We start from the raw sequence: 22,237 nt of genomic DNA on the forward strand, positions 1-22,237 counted from the left end.
TTTAACAGGAACACAACGCAATGTAGGAGAAAAGTCACATCACATGTTATGCACACGTTGTATTGCTTACAGTGAAGCATACAATCAATGAAAAGTATGCTTCACAGCCACTCTTAACTCGTGTGTTATGCGGTAATGTACTGCATTCTCAGCATTGGAATTCCGGAGACCATTGTCGCATCACACTGGATGCACCCTGTACAGTATGTCGCATAGACTTATGAATGCGTTGCGATCCTGCACGTTAAAGTGCCTCCATTACATCACAACGCCCCACTGTGAACGAGGCTTAAATTTGAGTCTGTGTATGGTTTACTGGGACCTATAATTGGGAGTCCCAACACAGATTATTCAGAAGACATGTTGAACAAGGAAATCACCACAGACATGAAATCTGTAATAGCATGCATTTTGTGTTGACTGAACACATTTGCCAATGATAAAAGGCCTATCTATATAGTAGTCATCTTAAACCACGAGAGTTCCATGTACTGCATTTTTGCTATGACATTGTAGAGGCAATACATCAGATGGAGGTGGGGAAGTTTTACCTCTGCAGTTTTAAAGATAATAGCTGGTGCTGAAATCTTGTTTGTTTTTGCTGCTTTTCTTATTATGGCTTCTGCTTCTTCTATCCTTCCTTGAGAAATCAGCCATTGTGGAGATTCTGGAATAACCCTGCAAGAGGCATACTTAGCATGTTAAAGCAAACCTGAAGTGACCTTAAAGAGAACCTAAACTGAGAGGGATATGGTTGTTTCCTTTTAAACAATACCAGTTGCCTGGCAGTCCTGCTGATCTCTTTGGCTGCAGTAGTGGCTGAATCACACACCTGAAACAAGCATGCACTTCAGTCAGAGCACCTGATCTGCATGCTTGTTCAGGGGCTGTGGCTAAAAGTATTAGAGACACAGGATCAGCAGGAGAGTCAGGCAACTGGTAGTATTTTAAAAGAAAAAGTCCATATCCTTCTCAGTATAGGATCCCTTTGAGGCAAACCTTTGCTTAAAGAGGAACTCCACTGAAAATAATGTAATAAAGTGCTTAATTTTTACAATAATTGTGTATAAATGATTTAGTCAGTGTTTGCCCATTGTAAAATCTTTTAAATCCCTGATTTACAATCTGACATTTATTACATGATGACATTTTTACTGTGGGCAGGTGATGTAGCTGCTGCATGCTTTTTTGGCAGGTGGAAACAGCTGTAAACAGCTATTTCCCACAATGCAGCAAGGTTCACAGACAGGAAACTGCCAAGAGTACGTACTCAGAATTTCTTTGTGGAAGGGGTTTCACCACAATATCAGCCATACAGCACACCCTGAGGGCTGGAACCCACAGGACCGCTTTTGGCAGCGTTTTGGCAGCACTGCGATACGCTAGCAGTTTGCCAAAACGCTGTGCTAATGTTAATGGATGGGGCAACTTCCACAGGAGCGTTTGCGTTTCCCAGAAACGCAAACGCAGGACCTGCAGCATTTTGGGAGCGTTAGGCCCCGTTCACACTGCACGCGTTTCCAGCCGCGTTTTGGAAACGCGTGCAGGTGGCCGACACGCACAACATCAGACATTGCATAGAGTGCAATGTCTGATGTTCACACTGCATGCGTTCCGGACCTGTGCGGTCCGGGAACGCATGCTGCATGCATTTTTTGTAAAAATGCATGGCTGTCCCATTCACTTTTCAGTGATGGGATCAGCCACGCAACGCATACGAACGCGGATGGCGTGCGTTCGTACGCGTTGCGGTCCGCATGCGTTGCGGTCCGCGTTCTGCAGTCTGAACGGGGCCTAAGCGCTTCAATGTAAAGTATTGAAACGCTAGCAGAAACGCTCAGCAAAACCTAAACTGAGCGGTTTTGCTAGCGTTTTGCGGTTCAGCACACTGTAACAAAATTAAAAATAATTCACAGGACCAATCAGGATAAAAACGCAAAACGCTACGCACCCGCTGGGCAAAAAAATACAATGTTGCAAAACACGACCAAAAACGCGCATGAATCTGCTTGCAAACCGCTCAGACAAAACGCTAGCGGTTGCGTTTTGCGTTTGCTGATTTCAGTGGGTTCCAGGCCTGATGGTCTGTTTGTGAAAAGGAATAGATTTCTCATGTAAAAGGGGGTATCGGCTACTGATTGGGATAAAGTTCAATTCTTGGTCGGAGTTTCTCTTTAAGGTAGACTTAATATAAATGTGACAATATCTATCTTGAAGTATCAGAAATAGCTGATTTTTTTTCAATTTGTCTGTTGATTGCGTGGGATCTGGCATCTTGTTGTTGGTGTTAGCTCTATGCACTCAACACGGATATTTCACCGTATTTTCAGCCAGAAGTGCTGTGTGTCACCAACCATGTCAACAGAAAGCTTTTAGTGTCAGACAAGGCAGTTTCCAATAACAAGGTCAGTCCAGCCCATCCTGATGTAAACAATAAGTGGCAGTGAAATCTGAATAGTTCTTCCCCCACAGGATATAAGATAATGGGTGTTCTGCCTGATCTGAAAACTTTTTTGCTTGAGCAAGGTTTACTTTTAAATTACTTTAAATTTGGAAACCATAATGGTAAAGCTGCTTACTATCACGTCGTCTCTTATATAACATGGCATTACCAGTGCTTAAAAGCAACTAATTTTATACATATTTTCTCACTTCCTTAATTGTCAATTGTGGTCTAGGTCAATCTAAGCTAGTGTAAATGAAATGATATTCAAAGAAGATGATTAAGGACACTGCAAAAATGCAGGAGCAAAGTAAATTCTTCTATTTTGTATGGCATGGAAATGCACTCAAAAAAATCCTGAATGCTGCATTTTAGTTCACTGACCTGCCTCTTTTCACGCAGTGCCGTAAAAAATATCCATTTTATGGAAAGGATTGAGAATTAATCCACCTTACTGTATGCATTACTGTATAATTTACATTAATCAGCATCGTTGCTTTCATAATATGTTTTTATTTGCCTGTTGGCTAGCTCCACCTACCTGTAGTTCTTTAACATTTACATTTTTTGTGTTAGCAGACCAGGATAAATAGTGATTTCTGGGATCAGTAGACAAGGCTAAAGCATTGGCAATATTACATTCAGCCCCCTTCAACTCTTGTTTTAGATGGCACACTCATGACCATGCTGCTGGTCTAAAAATTAAGGTATTTCCAACCAAAGCAGGAAAAACAGGCGCGGGAGCCCATACAGAAAAAACGCTGCTGCTATAGGTGCCTACCATAAAACCCCAGATTTGCGGCAAAGGACAGAACATTGGGTGAACTGCGACACTTGCTACTGCGCACCTCCCAGTGCCAAAATGTACCTTCTTTGCCTCAAATCACAACTTTTATAATGGCCATGATATGCGTCAAGGAAGGTACATTTTGGCGTCCAGAGGCGCCTAATTAGCGTCAGTCAAAGTAAATTTCAGCAATGCCACAATTAGCATTTCCACAAGCCCCCGGCATTGCTATTGGGTGCCGTATTTTACTCTGACTGCCGCCAATCAGGCACCTATTGGCGCCAATATTTACCTTTTTTGCCACATATTGCAGCTTTGTGGCAGAGGGGAATTAAGGTTTTGGGGGTGGGTCTAGGTGCCCTGGGGTGGAGGAGGTAGGGTTGGGCACCCCTGGGGAGTCTTAGGGTTAGGCACCACCAAGAGGTCCTGGGGTTACACACCACCAGGAGGTCTTGGGGTTAGGCACAGCCATGAGGGTTTTAGGGTTAGGCACCGCCGGGTGGTGGAAGGGGGGTTAGGCGCCACCACGGGGTGTCCTAGGGCAGTGATGGCAAACCTTTCAGTTGCCAAGTACCCAAACTGTGACCCCAAAAACTTTTTTGTCACCAGAGTGCAAACATGGCAATTTATTCTGAATATTGTGGTTTTAGTTAAAAAAAAAAAAAAAATGACAACAAACTCATACATTAAAGGCCACTCTACATTTAAAATTTAGTAATCAACCCCACGTATGAAATGCAGAAATTACCCACCATATAAAAAAATCCAGCAATTACTCCCACACATAAACAGCCTCTATTAACCCGCATTTAAAATGCATTAATTATCTTCACACATGAAATTAAGCAGTTATCTTACATTTAAACTGCATCAATCACTGCCACAAATGACATAAAGGATCTTCTCAAAAAATTAGCATATTGTGATAAAGTTCATTATTTTCTGTAATGTACTGATAAGCTTTAGACTTTCATATATTTTAGATTCATTACACACAACTGAAGTAGTTCAAAGCCTTTTATTGTTTTAATATTAATGATTTTGGCATACAGTTCATGAAAACCCAAAATTCCTATCTCAAAAAATTAGCATATCACGAAAAGGTTCTATAAAACGAGCTATTAACCTAGTCATCTGAATCAACTAATTAACTCTAAACACCTGCAAAAGATTCCGGAGGCTTTTAAAAACTCCCAGCCTGGTTCATTACTCAAAACCGCAATCAAGGGTAAGACTGCCGACCTGACTGCTGTCCAGAAGGCCATCATTGACACCCTCAAGCAAGAGGGTAAGACACAAAAAGAAATTTCTGAACGAATAGACTGTTCCCAGAGTGCTGTATCAAGGCACCTCAGTGAGAAGTCTGTGGGAAGGAAAAAGTGTGGCAGAAAACGCTGCACAACGAAAAGAGGTGACTGGACTCAGAGGAAGATTGCAGAGATGGACCGTTATCAGACCTTGGGTGACCTGTGGAAGCAGTGGACTGAGTCTGGAGTAGAAACATCCAGAGCCACCGTGTACAGGCATGTACAGGAAATGGGCTACAGGTGCCGCATTGCCCAGATAAAGCCACTTTTGAACCAGAAACAGTGGCAGAAGCGCCTGACCTGTACTTGACACTGGACTTCAGACATTTAGGCATTTCCCTCTCCCCAGTCTTCCTCCAGACTCTGGCACCTTGATTTCCGAATGACGTGCAAATGTTGCTTTCATCCGAAAAAGTACTTTGGACCACTGAGCAACAGTTCAGTGCTGCTTCTCTGTAGCCCAGGTCAGGCACTTCAGTCGCGGTTTCTGGTTCAAAAGTGGCTTGACCTGGGGAATGTGGCACCTGTAGCCCATTTCCTGTACATGCCTGTACACGGTGGCTCTGGATGTTTCTACTCCAGACTCAGTCCACTGCTTCCACAGGTCCCCCAAGGTCTGGAATTGGTCCTTCTCCACAATCTTCCTCAGGGTCCGGTCACCTCTTCTCGTTGTGCAGCGTTTTCTGCCACACTTTTGCCTTCCCACAGACTTCCCACTGAGGTGCCTTGATACAGCACTCTGGGAACAGCCTATTCGTTCAGAAATTTCTTTCTGTGTCTTACCCTCTTGCTTGAGGGTGTCAATGATGGCCTTCTGGACAGCAGTCAGGTCGGCAGTCTTACCCATGATTGCGGTTTTGAGTAATGAACCAGGCAGGGAGTTTTAAAAGCCTCAGGAATCTTTTGCAGGTGTTTAGAGTTAATTAGTTGATTCAGATGATTAGGTTAATAGCTCGTTTAGAGAACCTTTTGGTGATATGCTAATTTTTTGATATAGGAATTTTGGGTTTTCATGAGCTGTATGCCAAAATCATCAATATTAAAACAATAAAAGGCTTTGAACTACTTCAGTTGTGTGTAATGAATCTAAAATATATGAAAGTCTAAAGTTTATCAGTACATTACAGAAAATAATGAACTTTATCACAATATGCTAATTTTTTGAGAAGATCCTGTACAGCAATTACCCCACCTTTTAAATGCATGAATCGGCCCCACAAATGAATTGCAGCAATGAACCGGCATTTAAAATGCACCAATCAACTCACTAAGGCAGAGTGAATATGCACATGAACCTAGAAGCAGTGTAACTTTCATAAATAGGCAGCATTTCACATAAATAGGCAGAGTCCCCTCACCTTGCTTCTGTCTTATCCTTGGCTGGCTGGCCTGGGCGCTGTGCTTGGTTGGTGGTTTTGCTGTGCTGGCAGTGATGCTGGGCAAGCTGGTGGTGATGCTATGATGCTGGGCTGCCTGGCCGGCGGTGATGCTGAGTCCTGGCTGGTGGTGATGCTGTGCTGGTCTGACTGGTGGTGATGCTGTGGCCTGGCTGGCTGTGATGCTGTTCTGGCCTGGCTGGTGGTGATGCTGTGCTGGTCTGTCTGGTGGTGATGCGGTGCTGTGCTGGTCTGTCTGGTGGTGAAGCTAAGGCCTGGCTGGCGGTGATGCTGAGGCCTGGCTGGTGGTGATGCTGTGCTGGTCTGTCTGGTGGTGGTGTGGAGGCCTAGCTGGTGGTGATGCTGAGGCCTGGCTGGTGGTGATGCTGTGCAGGCCTGGCTGGCGGTGATGTTGAGGCCTGGCTGGCGGTGATGTTGAGGCCTGGCTGGCGGTGATGGTGTGCTGACCTTGCTGGTGGTGGTGTGCTGACCTTGCTGGCAGTGATGCTGAGGCCTGGGTGGCGGTGAGGCTGTGCTGGCTTGGTTGGCGGTGATGCTGGCCTGGATGGTGGTGATGATGCTGGCCTGGCAGGTGGAGATGCTGGTCTGGCTGGCAGTGATGCTGAGATGGCTGGAAGTGTTGCTGTCCATGCTATGGCATCTCCATTGTTTCCAAGTCTGGCATGCAGGGGGTGGAGTCTCACTTCTCCCCTCACTGGCTGCCTGGCCCCATGTGATCCCAGGCCAGGCTACAAGCATTTTTATCTCCTCACACTGCACGCGCATTTCTCTTCTACTAAACGCTCCGGCACCATAAAACTGTGGAGATGCCACATTGGTGTCTCCCAACAATCTTGGCACCTAGCTGGGTGACAGATTACCCCCTCTCTGGACAGTAGACAGATCATCGCTGCCACTCACCAGGGACAGTTAAACAAAAAAAAAATGATACATACCTGGGGCTTCCTCCAGCCCCTTCAAGCTGCTCTGTCCCTTGTCGTCCTCCTGGGCGACTTGGATCCTCTGCAACTCGGCCATAAATTTCACTATTCAGCGTGTACTGCGCATGCGCAGCCCGGCGCAGAGCGTTACTGGAGGTGACAGGGCATCGTGAGTGACCAGACTTCGCCGAATGACAGAATTACCAGGCCGCCTAGCAGTAGATCCAGGTGGCCTGGGAAGACGGTGAGGGACCAGTCAGTCTGAAGGGGACTGGAGGAAGCCCAAGGTATGTATAATTTTATTTTTATCATCTCAGGCACCATTTAAAGACTGATTGGCTGGCATTAAAGAAAACACACACACACACACACACACACACACACACACCTCTGAACCCCCCCCCCCCCTCCCCCTTCCCTCCTGCATTTGACAGAGACAGTAGAAAAACGCACACCTCTGACCCAACCCTCCTGCACCTCACAGAGACCGCAACAGGGTCCCTGGACCACTAGGGGCTCTCTTTCAACAGCTATATTAGCTTTTTACTGGTGCTATGATGGTAATGATCACCTCTACATATGTGACTTGAATAGTGGTAATCAGTGACAAACAGTTGCTATAAGAAATAAGTTACATAAAATGCTTACATATTACATTTACTGTAAGACAAAATATGGATCTAAAAGTAAAGGAATAGGAGAGTTGGAATCACTGGTGAACTCACCACCACAGAGGAACACACAAGAGCCCTGGCACAGTCAAAGCCAACAGTAGAGTCCTCCAGTCACGTAAAAAATAGGCAAATAAAGGCAGGATCATATAGCCTATTGCAAAGAATATGCCGACTCCTAAGGTTGAGAAGATTAGTCGAGCAGATTTGCCAAGAATTTCAGACCCTGTTAAGAACAAGAACATTTTCAGGAAATTGTAATCAATACAAGCCCAATAGCTACTGCACTACCTTCAACTCTGGACACTTTCCCTTGAACTGTATGACAATAATGCTTAAAGTACACCTTAAAGGGATACTGTAGAGGGGTCGGGGGAAAATGAGTTGAAGTTACCCGGGGCTTCTAATGGTCCCCCGCAGACATCCTGTGCCCGCGCAGCCACTCTCCGATGCTCCGGCCCCGCCTCTGGTTCACTTCTGGAATTTCAGACTTTAAAGTCTGAAAACCACTGCGCCTGCGTTGCAGTGTCCTCGCTTCCCCTGATGTCACCAGGAGCGCACGGCGCAGGCATAAACCATACTGGGCCTGCACAGTACGCTCTTGGTGACATCAGCGGGAGTGAGGACACGGCAACGCAGGCGCAGTGGTTTTCAGACTTTAAAGTCTGAAATTCCAGAAGTGAACCAGAGGCGGGGCCGGAGCATTGGGGAGTGGCTGCGCAGGCACAGGATGTCTGCGGGGGACCATTAGAAGCCCCGGGTAAGTTCAGCTCATTTTCCCCCGACCCCCCTACAGTATCCCTTTACGTGAGAAGAATATGGAGGCTGCCCTTTTTTTCTTTTCTTTTAAACAATGGCAGTCCTGCTGGTTTTTGGCTGAATCACACTGTCCAGAAACATATGTATCAAATATGCCGACTATGTGATCAGTCTACAGTATAGCAGAGACCGCTGGGATCTCAAGAGTCCATTCGTACATAATCTACATAGAAGTGAGAAAGGCCTTCATAGAAGGTATAAGGATTGCTGCGGATCCATACAAGGGTGGTGTGTGTGTGTGTATAATATATATGTATAATATATATGTATAAAATATATATATATTATACTACAGTGCAAGTGCAAACGTCTACTAGTGTATATGTGCGTATGTGTGTGTGTGTATATATATATATATATATATATATATATATATATATATATATATATATATATATATATATATATATATATATATATATATATATATATATATATATATATATATATATATATATATATATATATATATATATATATATATACACAGTATATTCACCCTTGTAGGGATCCACAGCAATCCTTATACCTTCTCACTACTATGTAGATTATGTATGAATGGACTCTTGAGATCCCAGTTGTCTCTGCTATACTGTAGACTGATCAATAGTCGACATATTTGATAAATATGTTTCTGGTCAGCGTGAATAGCTACACCCTGCATGTGGGACGTTCACACATTCACTAGTGTGAGCCTATACACACAGGGGGGGGATCAGCAAGGACCTCTCATAGACAGAAACATATATATGCAAGGTTGTCAGTGTGTCATATACTGTATAAGTACGGGGGTGCCTCTAAATGGGCGATACACATTCTACATTGACCCCATACTACATATATTAATGACACCCCCTGCACTTGCATTTTTATTACATTATTAATTTATTGTATACTGTACCACCCATAAACCCAGGTTGATACATGTCCGACGGGGTAATTGGGGTGTGACAAACTCATGTCATTTTTAGTACTTTAGGGTCAGGTCCTAACAGACAAAAGTGTTTATTGATTATTACCTGTACTATACTCAGTCTAGTGTGTCTTTGGCTGAATCACAACAGAAACAAGCATGCAGCTAATCTTGTCAGATCTGACAATGTCAGAAATACCTGATCTGCTGCATGCTTGTGTATGGTCTGTGGCTAAAATTATTAGAGGCAGAAGTTCAGCAGGCTAGCCAAGCCACCAGTATTGCTTAAAGGGAGTCTGAAGCGAAATTAAAAACAGATCCTTAAGGAGAGGAAACGCTCTGGGTCCTTTAGAGCAGCTGTGCCCAACCTACGGCCCACGGGCCATTTGTGGCCCGCGCGGTGTCTGCCCGCGGTGTCCTGCGGAGGGGGAGAGGATCGGGTGGTATTGCGTAGTATCGGCACTCGGCAGGTATTGCGTCCCGCCTAATTCCTATTGGAGGAAGGTTCCTGCAGTAACCAATGAGCAAGGCTTTCTAACTATCCCAGCGCTACCCGGGGCTGAATACGGAGCACACGCTGGTGTATGTGCGAGACGCAATACCTGCTGAGTGCCGATACTATAACTACGCAATACCACCCGATCCTCTCCTCCTCCGCAGGACACCGTGGGCAGACACCGGGGCACGCGCTGTGACAGCCTCCTCAGCCCCACACAGAGCTGACAGTTTTCTCAGCCAGCACACTACAGGCCGCGGGTAATTAGGCCTCCGTGCCTCCTCAGCAGAGCTGACAGCCTCCTCAGCCAGCACACTACAGGCCACGTGTGGGTAATTAGGCCTCTGTTCCTCCTCAGCAGAGCTGACAGCCTCCTCAGCCAGCACACTACAGGCCACGTGCTCATTACTGCATACACCCAGGTACAGTACTGGACTCTGATACCATTGCTGCATTCTGTATTAAGAATAAATGTTACAAATTTGGAGCCAAATATCCAGAAATTGGTTTCTGAAAAACAGCCGCAAACTTCTCATTAAGAAAATGTGCATCAAATGGTGAGTACAACAATTCTTATATTGTCATTTTCTTTCCATTTCCAACACCATGTTAACTGTTACTAGAAAAATATTAAAAGTTTTACATCGAAATTTTGTATGCATGTGTTCCGGCCCTTGAGATTTTTCTCGATTTGAAGTTCAGCTCTCGGGCCAAAAAAAGTTGAGCACCACTGCTTTAGAGCATCTGTGAAGATACGAGATGTGCAGCACCTGAAACTACGGATACTGGAAGCCTGTGCTAGTATTTTCCTGCAGTGTTGCTATCAGTGTGTGAAGAGTGGGAGAAGAGGGTTGCATTGACAATCCAACACAATGGGCAGCACATTGAACACATCTTATAAGTGGTCAGAAACTTGTAAATAACTCATGAAAGAATAAAGTTGCGTTAAAACCAAGCACACCATTGTTTTTCTTGTGAAATTCCCAATAAATTTGATGTGTCACATGGCCCTCTTCCTATTGAAAAAACAAAAGTTGGATTCAAAATGGCCGACTTCAAAATGGCCACCACCCATCTTAAAAAGTTTCCCCCCTCATATATACTAATGTACCACAAACAGAAAGTTAATATCACCAACCATTCTCAGTTTATTAAGGTGTATCCATATAAATGGCCCACCCTGTACATGAGGGTGCTTTATCTCTGGTTCACCTTAACTGCTTGCCGACCGCGTCACGCCAATGGGAGTAAAGTCCTGGGGCAGCAGTGTGCAGGTGATCGCGCGCAAGCTGCGCGTGCATCTCCTGCTCGGGGGGCAGAGCTCCTCCTCGCCTTCAGTCTCCGAGCAGTGATTGCCGCTCTGGAGACTGTTAGACAGTGAAACCACCGTCTTCATATATAGTACAGCGCTGCAATCGGCAGCAGCTCTGTACTGGGGAGAGCCGTGTGACACCCCTGGGGGACAGGAGAGCGATCGGCTGTCATAGGGTCAAGCCTATGAGAGCCGATCGCCGTGATTGGGCTGCCTGCAGGGAGGGAGGGAAAAAAAATATTATAACTACGTACATTTTATAAAAAACTACAACAACGGGGGGGGGGGGGGCGATCAGACCCCACCAATAGAGCGTTCTGTTGGTGGGGAGAAAAGGGGGGAGGGAATCATTTGTGTGCTGTGTTGTGCGGCCCTGCAGCTTGGCCTTAAATCTGCAGTGGCCCATTTTATATAAAATGGCCTGGTCTTTAGGGGGGTTTAACCACTTGCCGACCGCGCACACAACGCGCGTCGGCAAAGTGGTAGCTGCAGGACCAGCGACGCACATCTGCGTCGCCGGCTGCAGGCTAATTAATCAGGAAACAGCTGCTTGCGTGAGCGGCTGCTTCCTGTCATTTCACAGCGGGGGGCTCCGTGAATGGCCTGCGGGCCGCCGATCGTGGCTCGCAGGCTAAATGTAAACACAAGCGGAAATAATCCGCTTTGTTTACATTTTTACAACGCTGCTAACAGTAGTACTAGATCAGCGATCCCCGGCCAATCAGCAGCCGGGGATCGCTGTCACATGACAGGCAGGAGCCTGTTAGAGGCTGCACAGGACAGATCCGTTCCTGTGCAGCCTCCTATCCCTGGGGCAGGGAGGGAGAAGAGGGAGAGGGGGAATCCTGCGGCGGAGGGGGCTTTGAGGTGCCCCCCCCCGCCACCCACACGCATGCAGGAGCGATCAGACCCCACCAGCACATCATCCCCCTAGTGGGGAAAACGGGGGTGATCTGGTCGCTCTGCCTGTTTGATCTGTGCTGGGGGCTGTAGAGCCCACCCAACACAGATATTCTAAATCAGCGCTGGTCCTTAAGGGGGGGGGGGTGTAAAGGCTGGGTCCTCAAGTGGTTAACACTGCAGTCCTCAAGAGGTTAAGAGACCAACACTTTTGTATCTAAAACTGACGGAGGATTTTACAGCAGAGAGGTAGAGCTGTGTGAGGAATTAAATTGCTCCTAGTACTTGTGGTAATGTGTGCCCTAACATACAGCATTAAAAAAAAAACTTGTTTTAATCAATAGTATTCCTTTAAGTGTGATCATTGTACTGTTAACAGTTTTGTGGCTGGCTCACACAAGTTTGTGCAAATAAAAGGCAAAATGAGGAAGGTTTCTGCTAGAGAAATACATTGGATTAAGAGACGGCTGCTAAAATGCCATTACAAAGCAGCAAACAGATATTTGAAGCTGCTGGTGCCTCTGCAGTCTCACAAGCATTAGGGTGCAGGATTCTCCATAGGATTGCAGTTATGCATAAACCTTCTATTTGTCCCCCTCTAAGCAATGCTCACAAGCAGAAATTGCTGCAGTGGGCCCAGAACTACATGAAAAATAGTCTTATTTACTGTTGAGAGCCATGCAACCCTGGATGATGCAAAAGGATGAAGTGGTGGATGGTCACCATGTCCCAACAAGGCTGCAACGTCAGCAAGGACGAGCTGGTCATACCCTTTAGGGTCCCTGAAGGTGTGAAAATGACCTCAGAAAGCTATGTGGAGTTTCTTAATGACCACTTTCTTCCATAAAACAGAACCATATTTTCTGTGACAAAATCATCTTCGTGCATGACAATGTACCATCCCATGCTCCAAGGATTACCTTTGTGTCATTGGCTGCTATTGGCATAAAAGGAGAGAACTCGTGGTGTGGCCCCCATCCTTCCCTGACCTCAATCCTATTGAGAACCTTTGGAACTCAAGCAAAAGACCTATTAGAGTGGGAGACAGTTTACATCCAAACAGCAGCTCTGGAAGGTTATTCTGACATCCTGTAGAGAAATTAAAGCAGAAACTCTCCAAAAATTTCACAAGTTCAATAGATGTAAGAACTGTAAAGCTACTATCAAATAAGGTGTTCTATGTTGAAATGTAACTTGACCTGTTAAATGTTTTGTAATTGAAAAAGGTTTTGATTTCAGTAAATACTGTATGATCTCCTAATACTGCAAATTCAACAAATGGCCATGTTCAGTTCTTCACAAACTATAAGGTGTTTTGAAATTTACTGTGCATAATCGTTTGCAACAGTGCACTGTTTTTGGGCTAAATAATTTATGTAAATAACAGTCAGCATAATTCTCATGTTATCAACTATCAAATTACAAATCAAATGTTATTGAGCAAACCTCCTAATGATAACAGTAACAGATAAAACATTTTTTAAGTAAATGAGAAAAACATTTGCACAATCATTTGCATAATAATTTGGAACAAGGTGTAAATATGGGGCCTGTTTTATTAAGCTGTGCTGCTTTAGCAGAGCGTAGTGCTCTCTAATCCACGCTTTACATAGCAGCGCACGCTGTTATGTTTGGTATTTACTGAAATCAGAAGCTATTTGATGAATCGGGCCCATAGTATTTTGGGAAAGGGAAGCATCCTTTGAAAATGGATACTCACAGAATTAAGTTGGCAGGCTATGCAACCAGTAGATGTACAGTGCTACCCATACTTATTCATACCCCTGGCAAATTTTGACTTAGTTACTTTTATTCAACCAGCAAGTAATTTTTTGACGGGAAATGACATAGGTATCTCCCAAAATATAATAAGACAATGTACAAGAGGTATTATTTATGGAAAAAAAATCTCAGCTTTTATTTATCCAAAATGATTCATACCCTTCACAAACTGTCACAGTATGTGGGAAAATCCAAAGTTCTATACCATTCCAAATAGTCCAAGCTCTTCTAAAGCATCCTACTTACCCCTGATTAATTGGGAACAGTTGTTTTAATCAACTCAGCAGGTGAAAAACAGCAGCTCTCTGCAGTTGGTTTGTGGACAGTCACAGCTAAGACAAAGGAGCTCAGTGAGGACCTGCGGCTGTGCATTGTGGCTGCTCACAAGTCAGGAAAAGGCTACAAGGCCATTTCTAAATGTTTTCAAGTTCCAGTGGCTACAGTGCAAAGTATTATTAAAAAATACAAGATGTTCCGCACTGTGGAAAATCTCAGAAGATGTGGTCGGAAGCCAAAAGTGACACCTGTGCTGGCCAGGAGGATTGTGAGAGATGTGATAAGGAATCCAAGGATCACCTCCAAGGCCATCCTGGTGAATCTGGGCACTGCTGGTGGCAATGTCTCAAGGCAGACAATCCAACAGACACTGCACACTGCTGGGTTCCACGGATGCAGACCAATGATGACATAACTTCTTCAGAGAAGGCACACAAAATCTCGCTTGGCCTTAGCAAATGCTCATCTCATTTTTTTTTTTTTTAGTTTCAAAAGTTTTTATTAAAGAAGGCAAATTGAACAAGAGTAAATAACTCTGGATACCCCACGCAGGGGGGAAAAATAGTAGCCATAAACATGAACAGGTAATACAATAGACAAGAACATTGAGACAAACTGGGGGTACAGTACCAAAAGGTGCAGGTTCGGAGAGGGGAGTATTAGGGCCTAGCACAGACAATATATTGTATGGCATGGTAGATATAAATATACAGTGCCTCTGTTAGGTAAAGAAGATAGAGTAGCGAAGGCCATTATTATCTGCATAATCGATCCAGGGGGACCATGTGTTGGTAAACTGGAGCATCCGGTCGTCTGAGATAGCTACCATTCTCTCCAGTATCATGACTCTATGGACTTTACTTATCACGTGGTCTAAAGAGAGGAAGCTAAATATGTTTTGGCAGAGTTTAAGATATGTTGAGTTAATCTGTGAGCTGGGTGTTTCAGATTATTTGGTTTATCACCCATTAGAAAAACAGATGGGGTGGGAGAGAATGGGATCTGAAGGACAGATGCAATCAAATCGGCAACCTGTGACCAGAATCTGGTAACCAGAGGGCATGTCCACCACATATGGGCCAAAGTACCCCTAGAGCCGCAGCCCCTGTAGCATGAGGCGGAGGCTTGAGGGAAGATGCTAGAGACCCGCACCGGAGTTAGGTAAGCTCTGTGTAATAGTTTGACATTTGTTTCAAGTATTGAAAAATATAAGCTCCCTTTCATAAGGGTTTTAAAACAGTGTGCCCACCTTTTGGGTGTAAGGTGGAAGTTGAGGTCAGCTTCCCATTTTTCCAGGACAGGGTCCATGGCAGCCTGGGGTCGAGTGGCCAGTTGAGCATATAGGTATGAGATGATACCGCCCTCTAGGGGTGAAGTTTTGCAGAAGTTTTCAAAGAAAGTGTAAGAGGCGTCAGGGGTTAGGGGACCTAACGATGACCAGAAGTGGTAGATCTGCTGGAGGTGGAAGAGTTGGTGGGGCCTACAGGAGAGCGAGTCAGATAGTGTGGAGGGAGGGATCATGGTCCCTAGCCTTTGGAATTTGGCTAAATTAATATGATGAGAAGGGATTAGCCACGTCATGTCCAGCTTTAAGCCTGGAGGAAAGTCAGGGTTACCAAATAGTCGTGTAGATAGTGAGGGGGATGCCTGTAATTTTAGGGTGTAGCGATATCTTTTCCATAACTTTAGGGTGTGAAGGGTATAAGGGGAAGCAGAGAGAAGCTGAAAAGGATGTGACAGCGAGGACCACACCAGAGATTCAACTGTAAGGGGTTTCAGGAGGGATGACTCGATGCTGACCCAATGAGAAGCACTTGATCCGGCTTGGGAGGGGGGGATATGGGCTAGTTGAGCAGCTATGTAGTAGTTGTAGAAGTTGGGAACAGCAGGGCCTCCTGCATATTTGGGAAGTTGCATCCTATTGGAGGAGATTCGGGGAGGCTTGTGGGCCCAAATGAATTTAGAGACCTCTCTTTGAAGAGGGGTTAGAGAATTCTTAGGGACTGAGATGGGGAGGACCCTAAAGTAATAGAGGATTTTAGGGAGCAAGGTCATGCGGACAGCATGGATCCTTCCGCTAAGGGAGATTGGGAGCTTAGTCCAGGTGGTAAGTAGGTTTAGTAGGTTTGATATCAGTGGAGAATAGTTAAAAGAAAACATATCAGAGGGGTTTTTTGTAAGTTTAATTCCTAGGTATTTAATATATTTATGCTGGATCCGGAAACCGAATTGGGAGGACAAAGCGTTGACAGTGAGGTTAGGGATATTACAAGGGAGGAGTTCTGATTTGGTGATGTTCAGAGACAAACCAGATATGTCTTTAAAATTTGACAGGAGGTTCAATAGGATGGGTATTGTTGTAGTGGGACTAGTTAATGTTAGGGCCAGGTCATCCGCAAATAATGAAATTTTATGGGAGCGTTTACCTATTTGGTATCCCTGAATATCCGATGCCTGTCTAATTTTGACTGCAAGAGGCTCCATACACAGCGCAAATAGCGCAGGGGATAGGGGGCAGCCTTGCCGTGTTACCCTTTCAATCTTGATTGAGGGTTGACATGTGGAGGGAAGTTTCAAGGAGGCCATGGGGAAAGAGTACAGAGCTTTGATTGCTTGGAGGAAAGGGCCAGTAATACCGAATTTTTGTAGTGTTTGAAACATGTAAGGCCAGGAGAGGGTATCGAAAGCCTTTTCAATATCGAGAAGGAGCACTGCAAGGGGGTGTTTGAGGCGATGGGCATGGTGGATGATGTTTAGAAGTTTACGAATATTGTCGGAGGCTTGACGCTGGGGGATGAATCCTACCTGATCTTTGTGGATGAGTGAGGGTAACAATTTGTTAAGGCGGGAAACAAGGACTGAAGTAAAGATTTTGTAGTCGGAATTAAGGAGGGAAATGGGGCGATAGTTGGGAGGATTTAGGGGGTCACGGTCTGGTTTCGGAATGACTACTATTGATGAGGCAAGAAATTCAGGGGGGGTAGAGGCCCTCGTAATATAGAGTTAAATAGTGCCGTTAGATGGGGAATTAGGATATCAGAAAACTTTTTGTAGTAGGAGGCAGTAAAGCCGTCTGGGCCCGGGGCTTTATGGGACTTAAGATGTTTAATAACTTCCTCAACTTCATCATGGGAGATGGGAAGATTGAGAGTACTCGCTGTTAGGGGCGAAAGACAGGGTAATGGTACATTGGAGAGGAAGGACTGGGAGGCTTGGGCCGATGAAGAGGAGGGTTGGGAGTATAATGAAGTATAATATTGGAGGAAGCGGTCGTGGATCTCATCTGGGTTACAGGTTTCTCTGCCATTTGCGAGTCTAATCTTCCTGACGTTGTTTAGTTGTTGCTTCTCTCTAAGTTTGGCTGCTAGCCATCGGTCTGGTTTGTTAAGTAATTTATGACAGCGAGATTGAGTCCACCTATGGGCCTTTTCAGCCTGATGAGATAGGAGAAGGTCAATTTGTATTTTGACGTCGCTAATTAATTTGTGTAGATATGAGGGAGAGGTTTGATGTTCAGCTACGAGTTTATTTAGTTTATGTTGCAAGTTACATAAGGATTCAGAGTGCTCCCTCTTGATACGTGAGGCAAGTCTTATAATTTGCCCTCTGATATAAGCCTTGTGGGATAGCCATAAGGAAGATTTGGCTATACCTGGGGTATTATTAATTTCAAAGAATTCAGTAAGATGTTGGGATAGGTCAGAGACAACCGTGGGGTTAGTTAAAAGGGATTCATTTAGTCGCCAAGAGCGGTTAAGGTTTTTTGGGGACTGTGAGTTGAAAGTAGCTAGAACCATGTCGTGGTCTGACCATGAACACGGCACGTGGCGAGCGTAAGTTAAGTTGAGAATGCTACTGGTATTAGTGAATAGAAGATCTATGCGTGAGTGTGAGCGATGTTGGGGGGAGTAATAAGTGTATCCCCTTGTTTGCCCATGGAACTCCCTCCACACGTCAACTAGAGATAGGGATTGTAACATTTTATGGAGAGTTTTTAGCTTCGTCTGAGAGAGCCTACAGTCTTGTGAAGTAGAGGAGTCAAGGCTGGGGGTGAGAACAGCGTTAAAGTCTCCAGACCAGTATATGTAATCGTAGGTTAAGGTCGTGAGGTAATTTGCACAAGCCATAAAGGTTGTTAAGGGGTCTCTCGGGTGAGAGTATGAGGAGACTAGGCATATTCGTCTTGAATAGAGCGTTCCTAATACTATAAGGAAACGGCCTAGCTTATCAGGGATAGCCTGTTCCACCTCCATGGGAAATGAGTTGTGAAGGAGTAAGGCAACACCGAGGGTTTTCCCGGAGGGGGAAGAGGCTAAATAGACTCGCTTATATTGTGCATGAATAAATTTGGGGAAAGAGGCTTGGGTGAAGTGGGTCTCTTGCAAAGCAATAATATCAGGCTTATGAGACAGATAATTTTGCATGGCTTTCCTTCTTTTGGGGGGGGAGTTAAAGCCCCGGACATTGTGGGAAATGATTCTACACATGGATAGTGATTAAGTGGTGCATATTAATGAACCATACAATCATGTAATGTCTAGCTTCAAAAATTAAGTAAACACATAGGCCCAGAAGGAGGGTGGGTAGCGGAATATAGGGAGGTACCGTACTCAAGGTAGAGTTATAACATATTGCAAGTATACATAAAAGAACAGAAACATAGAGGAAAATATTCCTCTCCAGGCGATTCACAGATGAAGGGGACCATATTAACGGGACCCTCATGTGTGAATCTGTTCGGGGGTCAACATAGCAGTCTCCGGGATACCTGAAAAGTAAAAGGTTAGTTATAAGCTTCATGCGCCTCACTTAGTGCAGAGAGAAGCCAAATTAAAACGGGTTAACAAGCAATGTCTGCATATGAGCATACTCTAGAGAGATCGTATAGGCAGTCCGGTATTAAGGAGTGGGATCTAAACTGGCAAGGTAAGTCAGTACGGCCAAATCAAACAGGGAGAGTGATGCGGACCAAAAAGGGCAGTATACTTGAAGGAGAGGAGCCTCACGTCCTGATTATCTGTAGCAGTCCTTGTAGCAAAGTTTGGGGGTAGGGATAAAGGACTATAAGATATGATCAGGGGGGGCTCCGTGATGTATACGGGCATACACTCATAGAGGTCGATAACAATATTTCCAACATGGAGAACAAAAAGAACTGTCATATGTAAACATTAGAACATTTGGCCATCTGTACGATACCCATAACCTTCATTCAGATTGTCTGGGAAGAGAGTGCTGGCGAAGGAGGAGAAGAGGTATTCTCGGAAACTCGGCGAAGGCTGCGGTGGGTAACTTCAGTCCAGACTCTGGCCGGTCTTGGGGAGGTATGAGGAGGCGACGCCACAGTATGAGGAGGCAGTTGTAGGCCCGACTGCTCCAGGGCCAGTCTTGCTTCTGCAAAAGTCTTGCAAGCGAAGTTCCTATTGTTATATTGGAAGCACAAAGAAAAGGGGAAACCCCATTTGTATTTAACGGAGGCTGCCATCAGGGCTTGGGTTGCTGGTCGCATATCTCTTCGTCTTGCCAGAGTGAGGGGGGAGAGATCAGCATATAGATGTGCCGAATTAGGGAGGCCTGGGAGTGTTTTCAGAGGCCTAGCGGCGATTAGAATAGCATCTCGCATCTCCTCATGTTGCATTTTTAAGATGATGTCCCGGGGAAGGTCGGTGTTGCGGGGACGTTGTAAGGCCCGGTGAATACGCACAATTCTGTATTCCTGCGGGTCAATCTGTGGGAGGAGAGCAGCGAAAAGACTAAGAGCGGTCTCCTTTAGGTTAGTGATAGTCTCCGGGACCCCCCGTATGCGGATGTTCGCTCTTCGTGACCTGTTCTCGAGGTCTTCTAGTTTTAATTCCATAGACTGGATCTTCTCGTCTTGGTCATCTATCTGGAGTTTGTCTGCCGCAACCGCATCGACTAGTGAGTCAGCTTGCTTTTCGAGGGTAGCTACGCGTTCACCCACCTCTTTGATCTGGTTGGAAAGATCCGTCACAGCGGCCGCCAGTTCCCGTTTAAAGAGCCTGCTGATGTCCCTGTAGAGCTGTTGGGATTGCTGGCTCGTGAGAGGGACCTCCGCCGCGGATTGCGGTGATTCAGGTATGGAGGTAGGCGAGCCAGGCTCCGGGGAAGGAGGTGCAGTTGAGGCCGCGGCAGCCATCTTGGACCTCGTGGCAGCAGGCCCGAAATGATCCGTGAGCGTGTGTTGTTTGTTTCGCTTCTTGGGGGCCTCTGAACGGGACAAGGAGTTCTTCTTGGCCCTCCTGGACATCTCCTAGAGTAAGGCAGATGGATTGGTGCCGTCTTTTGGTGGATGTAAGGCTATTATCAGCTAGTTTCAGGAAGCCGGAGACGGAGCTCAGCCACCTAGCGTCTGCTCATGGTGGCTCCGCGCATGCGCCCCTCATTTTTTTTTTTTTTTAAACAAATTTTCTTAAAGATTTTCAATCTTACAGAGAGAATATCAATATTGATCCCATGAATGCAACTCAAAGGTCTAAATTCAAACATAGTATACAAACTTATAGAAACTATGTGCCCTGAAGGTGTTCTAATAGGAATACTTCTGGTCTTCTGTGTTATGGTCAGATGAAACAAAAATTGAATTGTTTGGTCACAATGATGTTTCCTTCATTTGGCGTAAAAATGGAGAAGCCTTCACCCCAAAGAACACCATCCCCACTGTCAAGCATGGTCGTGGGAACCTAATAATTTGGGAGTGTTTCTCAGCCAATGGACCAGGGAACCTAATCACAGTATATGGCACCATGAAAAAAGAGCATTACATGAGGATTCTCAACAACATCAGATATATATATATAGATAGATAGATATACACACACACACAAACACACACACACACACACACACACACACACACACACACACACACACACACACACACACACACACAGTGCAAGTGCACACACAACATCAGGCAGTCTACAACTTGGCCTTGGGCACCAGTGGACATTTCAGCATGACAATGACCCACCACACACAGCAAAAGTGGTGAAGAAATGGTTAGCAGACAACGGGCTTGGTTCTCTAAACGGAGTTAACTGTTAGCACGAGCGTGCTAAGCAGTTAACATGCAAAGTCATTTGCGTGCGATAACGCAGACTTTTGCGTGCGCAAAAGTCTGCAAATTGCTCAAATGTCCGCGATCGTGCGACTTTGCACGAGCAAAAGTGCGCGAGCGGCACTTCGCGTGTTAACTGCTTAGCACGCCCGTGCTAACAGTTAACGCCATTTAGAGAATCAAGCCCAACAACATTAATGTTTTGGAGTGGCCCAGCCAGAGTCCTGACTTGAACCTAATTGAGAATCTGTGGAGGAACCTAAAGATCAGGTTGATGGCAAGAAGACCCTCCAACCTGAAATATTTGGAGCTCATTGCTAAAGATTAATGGGCAAAAATACCTGTGGAGACATGCAAAAAGCTGGCCTGCAATTATAGGAAGCATTTGATTGCTGTAATAGGCTTTTATATTGATTGAGAAGTGTATGAATAATTTTGAACTGGACACTTATTGCTCAAATGTAAATAAAAGATGAGATTTTTTTTCCCCCTAAATAATGCCTCTATTACATTATCTTATTATATTTAGGAGACAACTATGTCATTTCTTGTCAAATTTGCTAGGGGTATGAATAATTATGGGCAGCACTGTATGTAGACCAGTGGAGAGATTTTTCCATCTCCGCACACTCAATCAGACTTTATAGATTATCACAACTGGTCCTCTCCTGAAAATGTCTTGGACAATGACCATTGGCGAAAAAATGTCTAATTGGATCACTTATGATAAGGGGAGGGCAATGAGGTGCAAACAATCTCAAGTTAATGTAGATTTATGCAGCATGTTTTTGTAAGGCCAAAATTTGTACTTTTCTTTGATTTTTCAGTAACTACCTTTTTACATTCATTTTGGCACTCCTCAGACTTTTAGTTGCTCTGGTACCTCATAATTGTACCTTGGTATACAATTACAACATTTACTCCTATTAAGCTTTCATCCCATGTTTTCTTATGTTTGATACCTGGATGGTACATTGAGTTGGTTAAAGTTACCTTCTCTACCGGCAAATTTAATTTTTTAAAAGGTTATATTTAAAGTGCAATAAATGTTTTACAATTAATGAGCATAGCAAGCAGCCAACCCCCTCAAATATATTTTCAAAACTTGAGCAAACTAGGGTAAGTTTCATAAGATG

General features: G+C 44.9%; 1 protein-coding gene across 1 annotated transcript in view; it reads right to left on the bottom strand.

Annotated features, from left to right (window-relative positions):
- The window catches only part of LOC137564091 (solute carrier family 22 member 4-like), a 146,934-nt gene that overhangs the window by 39,281 nt on the left and 85,416 nt on the right, over window positions 1-22,237 (bottom strand). Inside the window, exons 4-5 of the mRNA XM_068277444.1 lie at window positions 7,580-7,751; window positions 552-678 (exon numbers count right to left, since the gene is read on the bottom strand). Coding sequence (XP_068133545.1) covers window positions 552-678; window positions 7,580-7,751 — 299 coding nt within the window. The remainder of the gene's footprint in view (window positions 1-551; window positions 679-7,579; window positions 7,752-22,237) is intronic.

The sequence above is a fragment of the Hyperolius riggenbachi genome, chromosome 3 (assembly GCF_040937935.1).
Source record: "Hyperolius riggenbachi isolate aHypRig1 chromosome 3, aHypRig1.pri, whole genome shotgun sequence".
NCBI classification, from domain to species: domain Eukaryota; kingdom Metazoa; phylum Chordata; class Amphibia; order Anura; family Hyperoliidae; genus Hyperolius; species Hyperolius riggenbachi.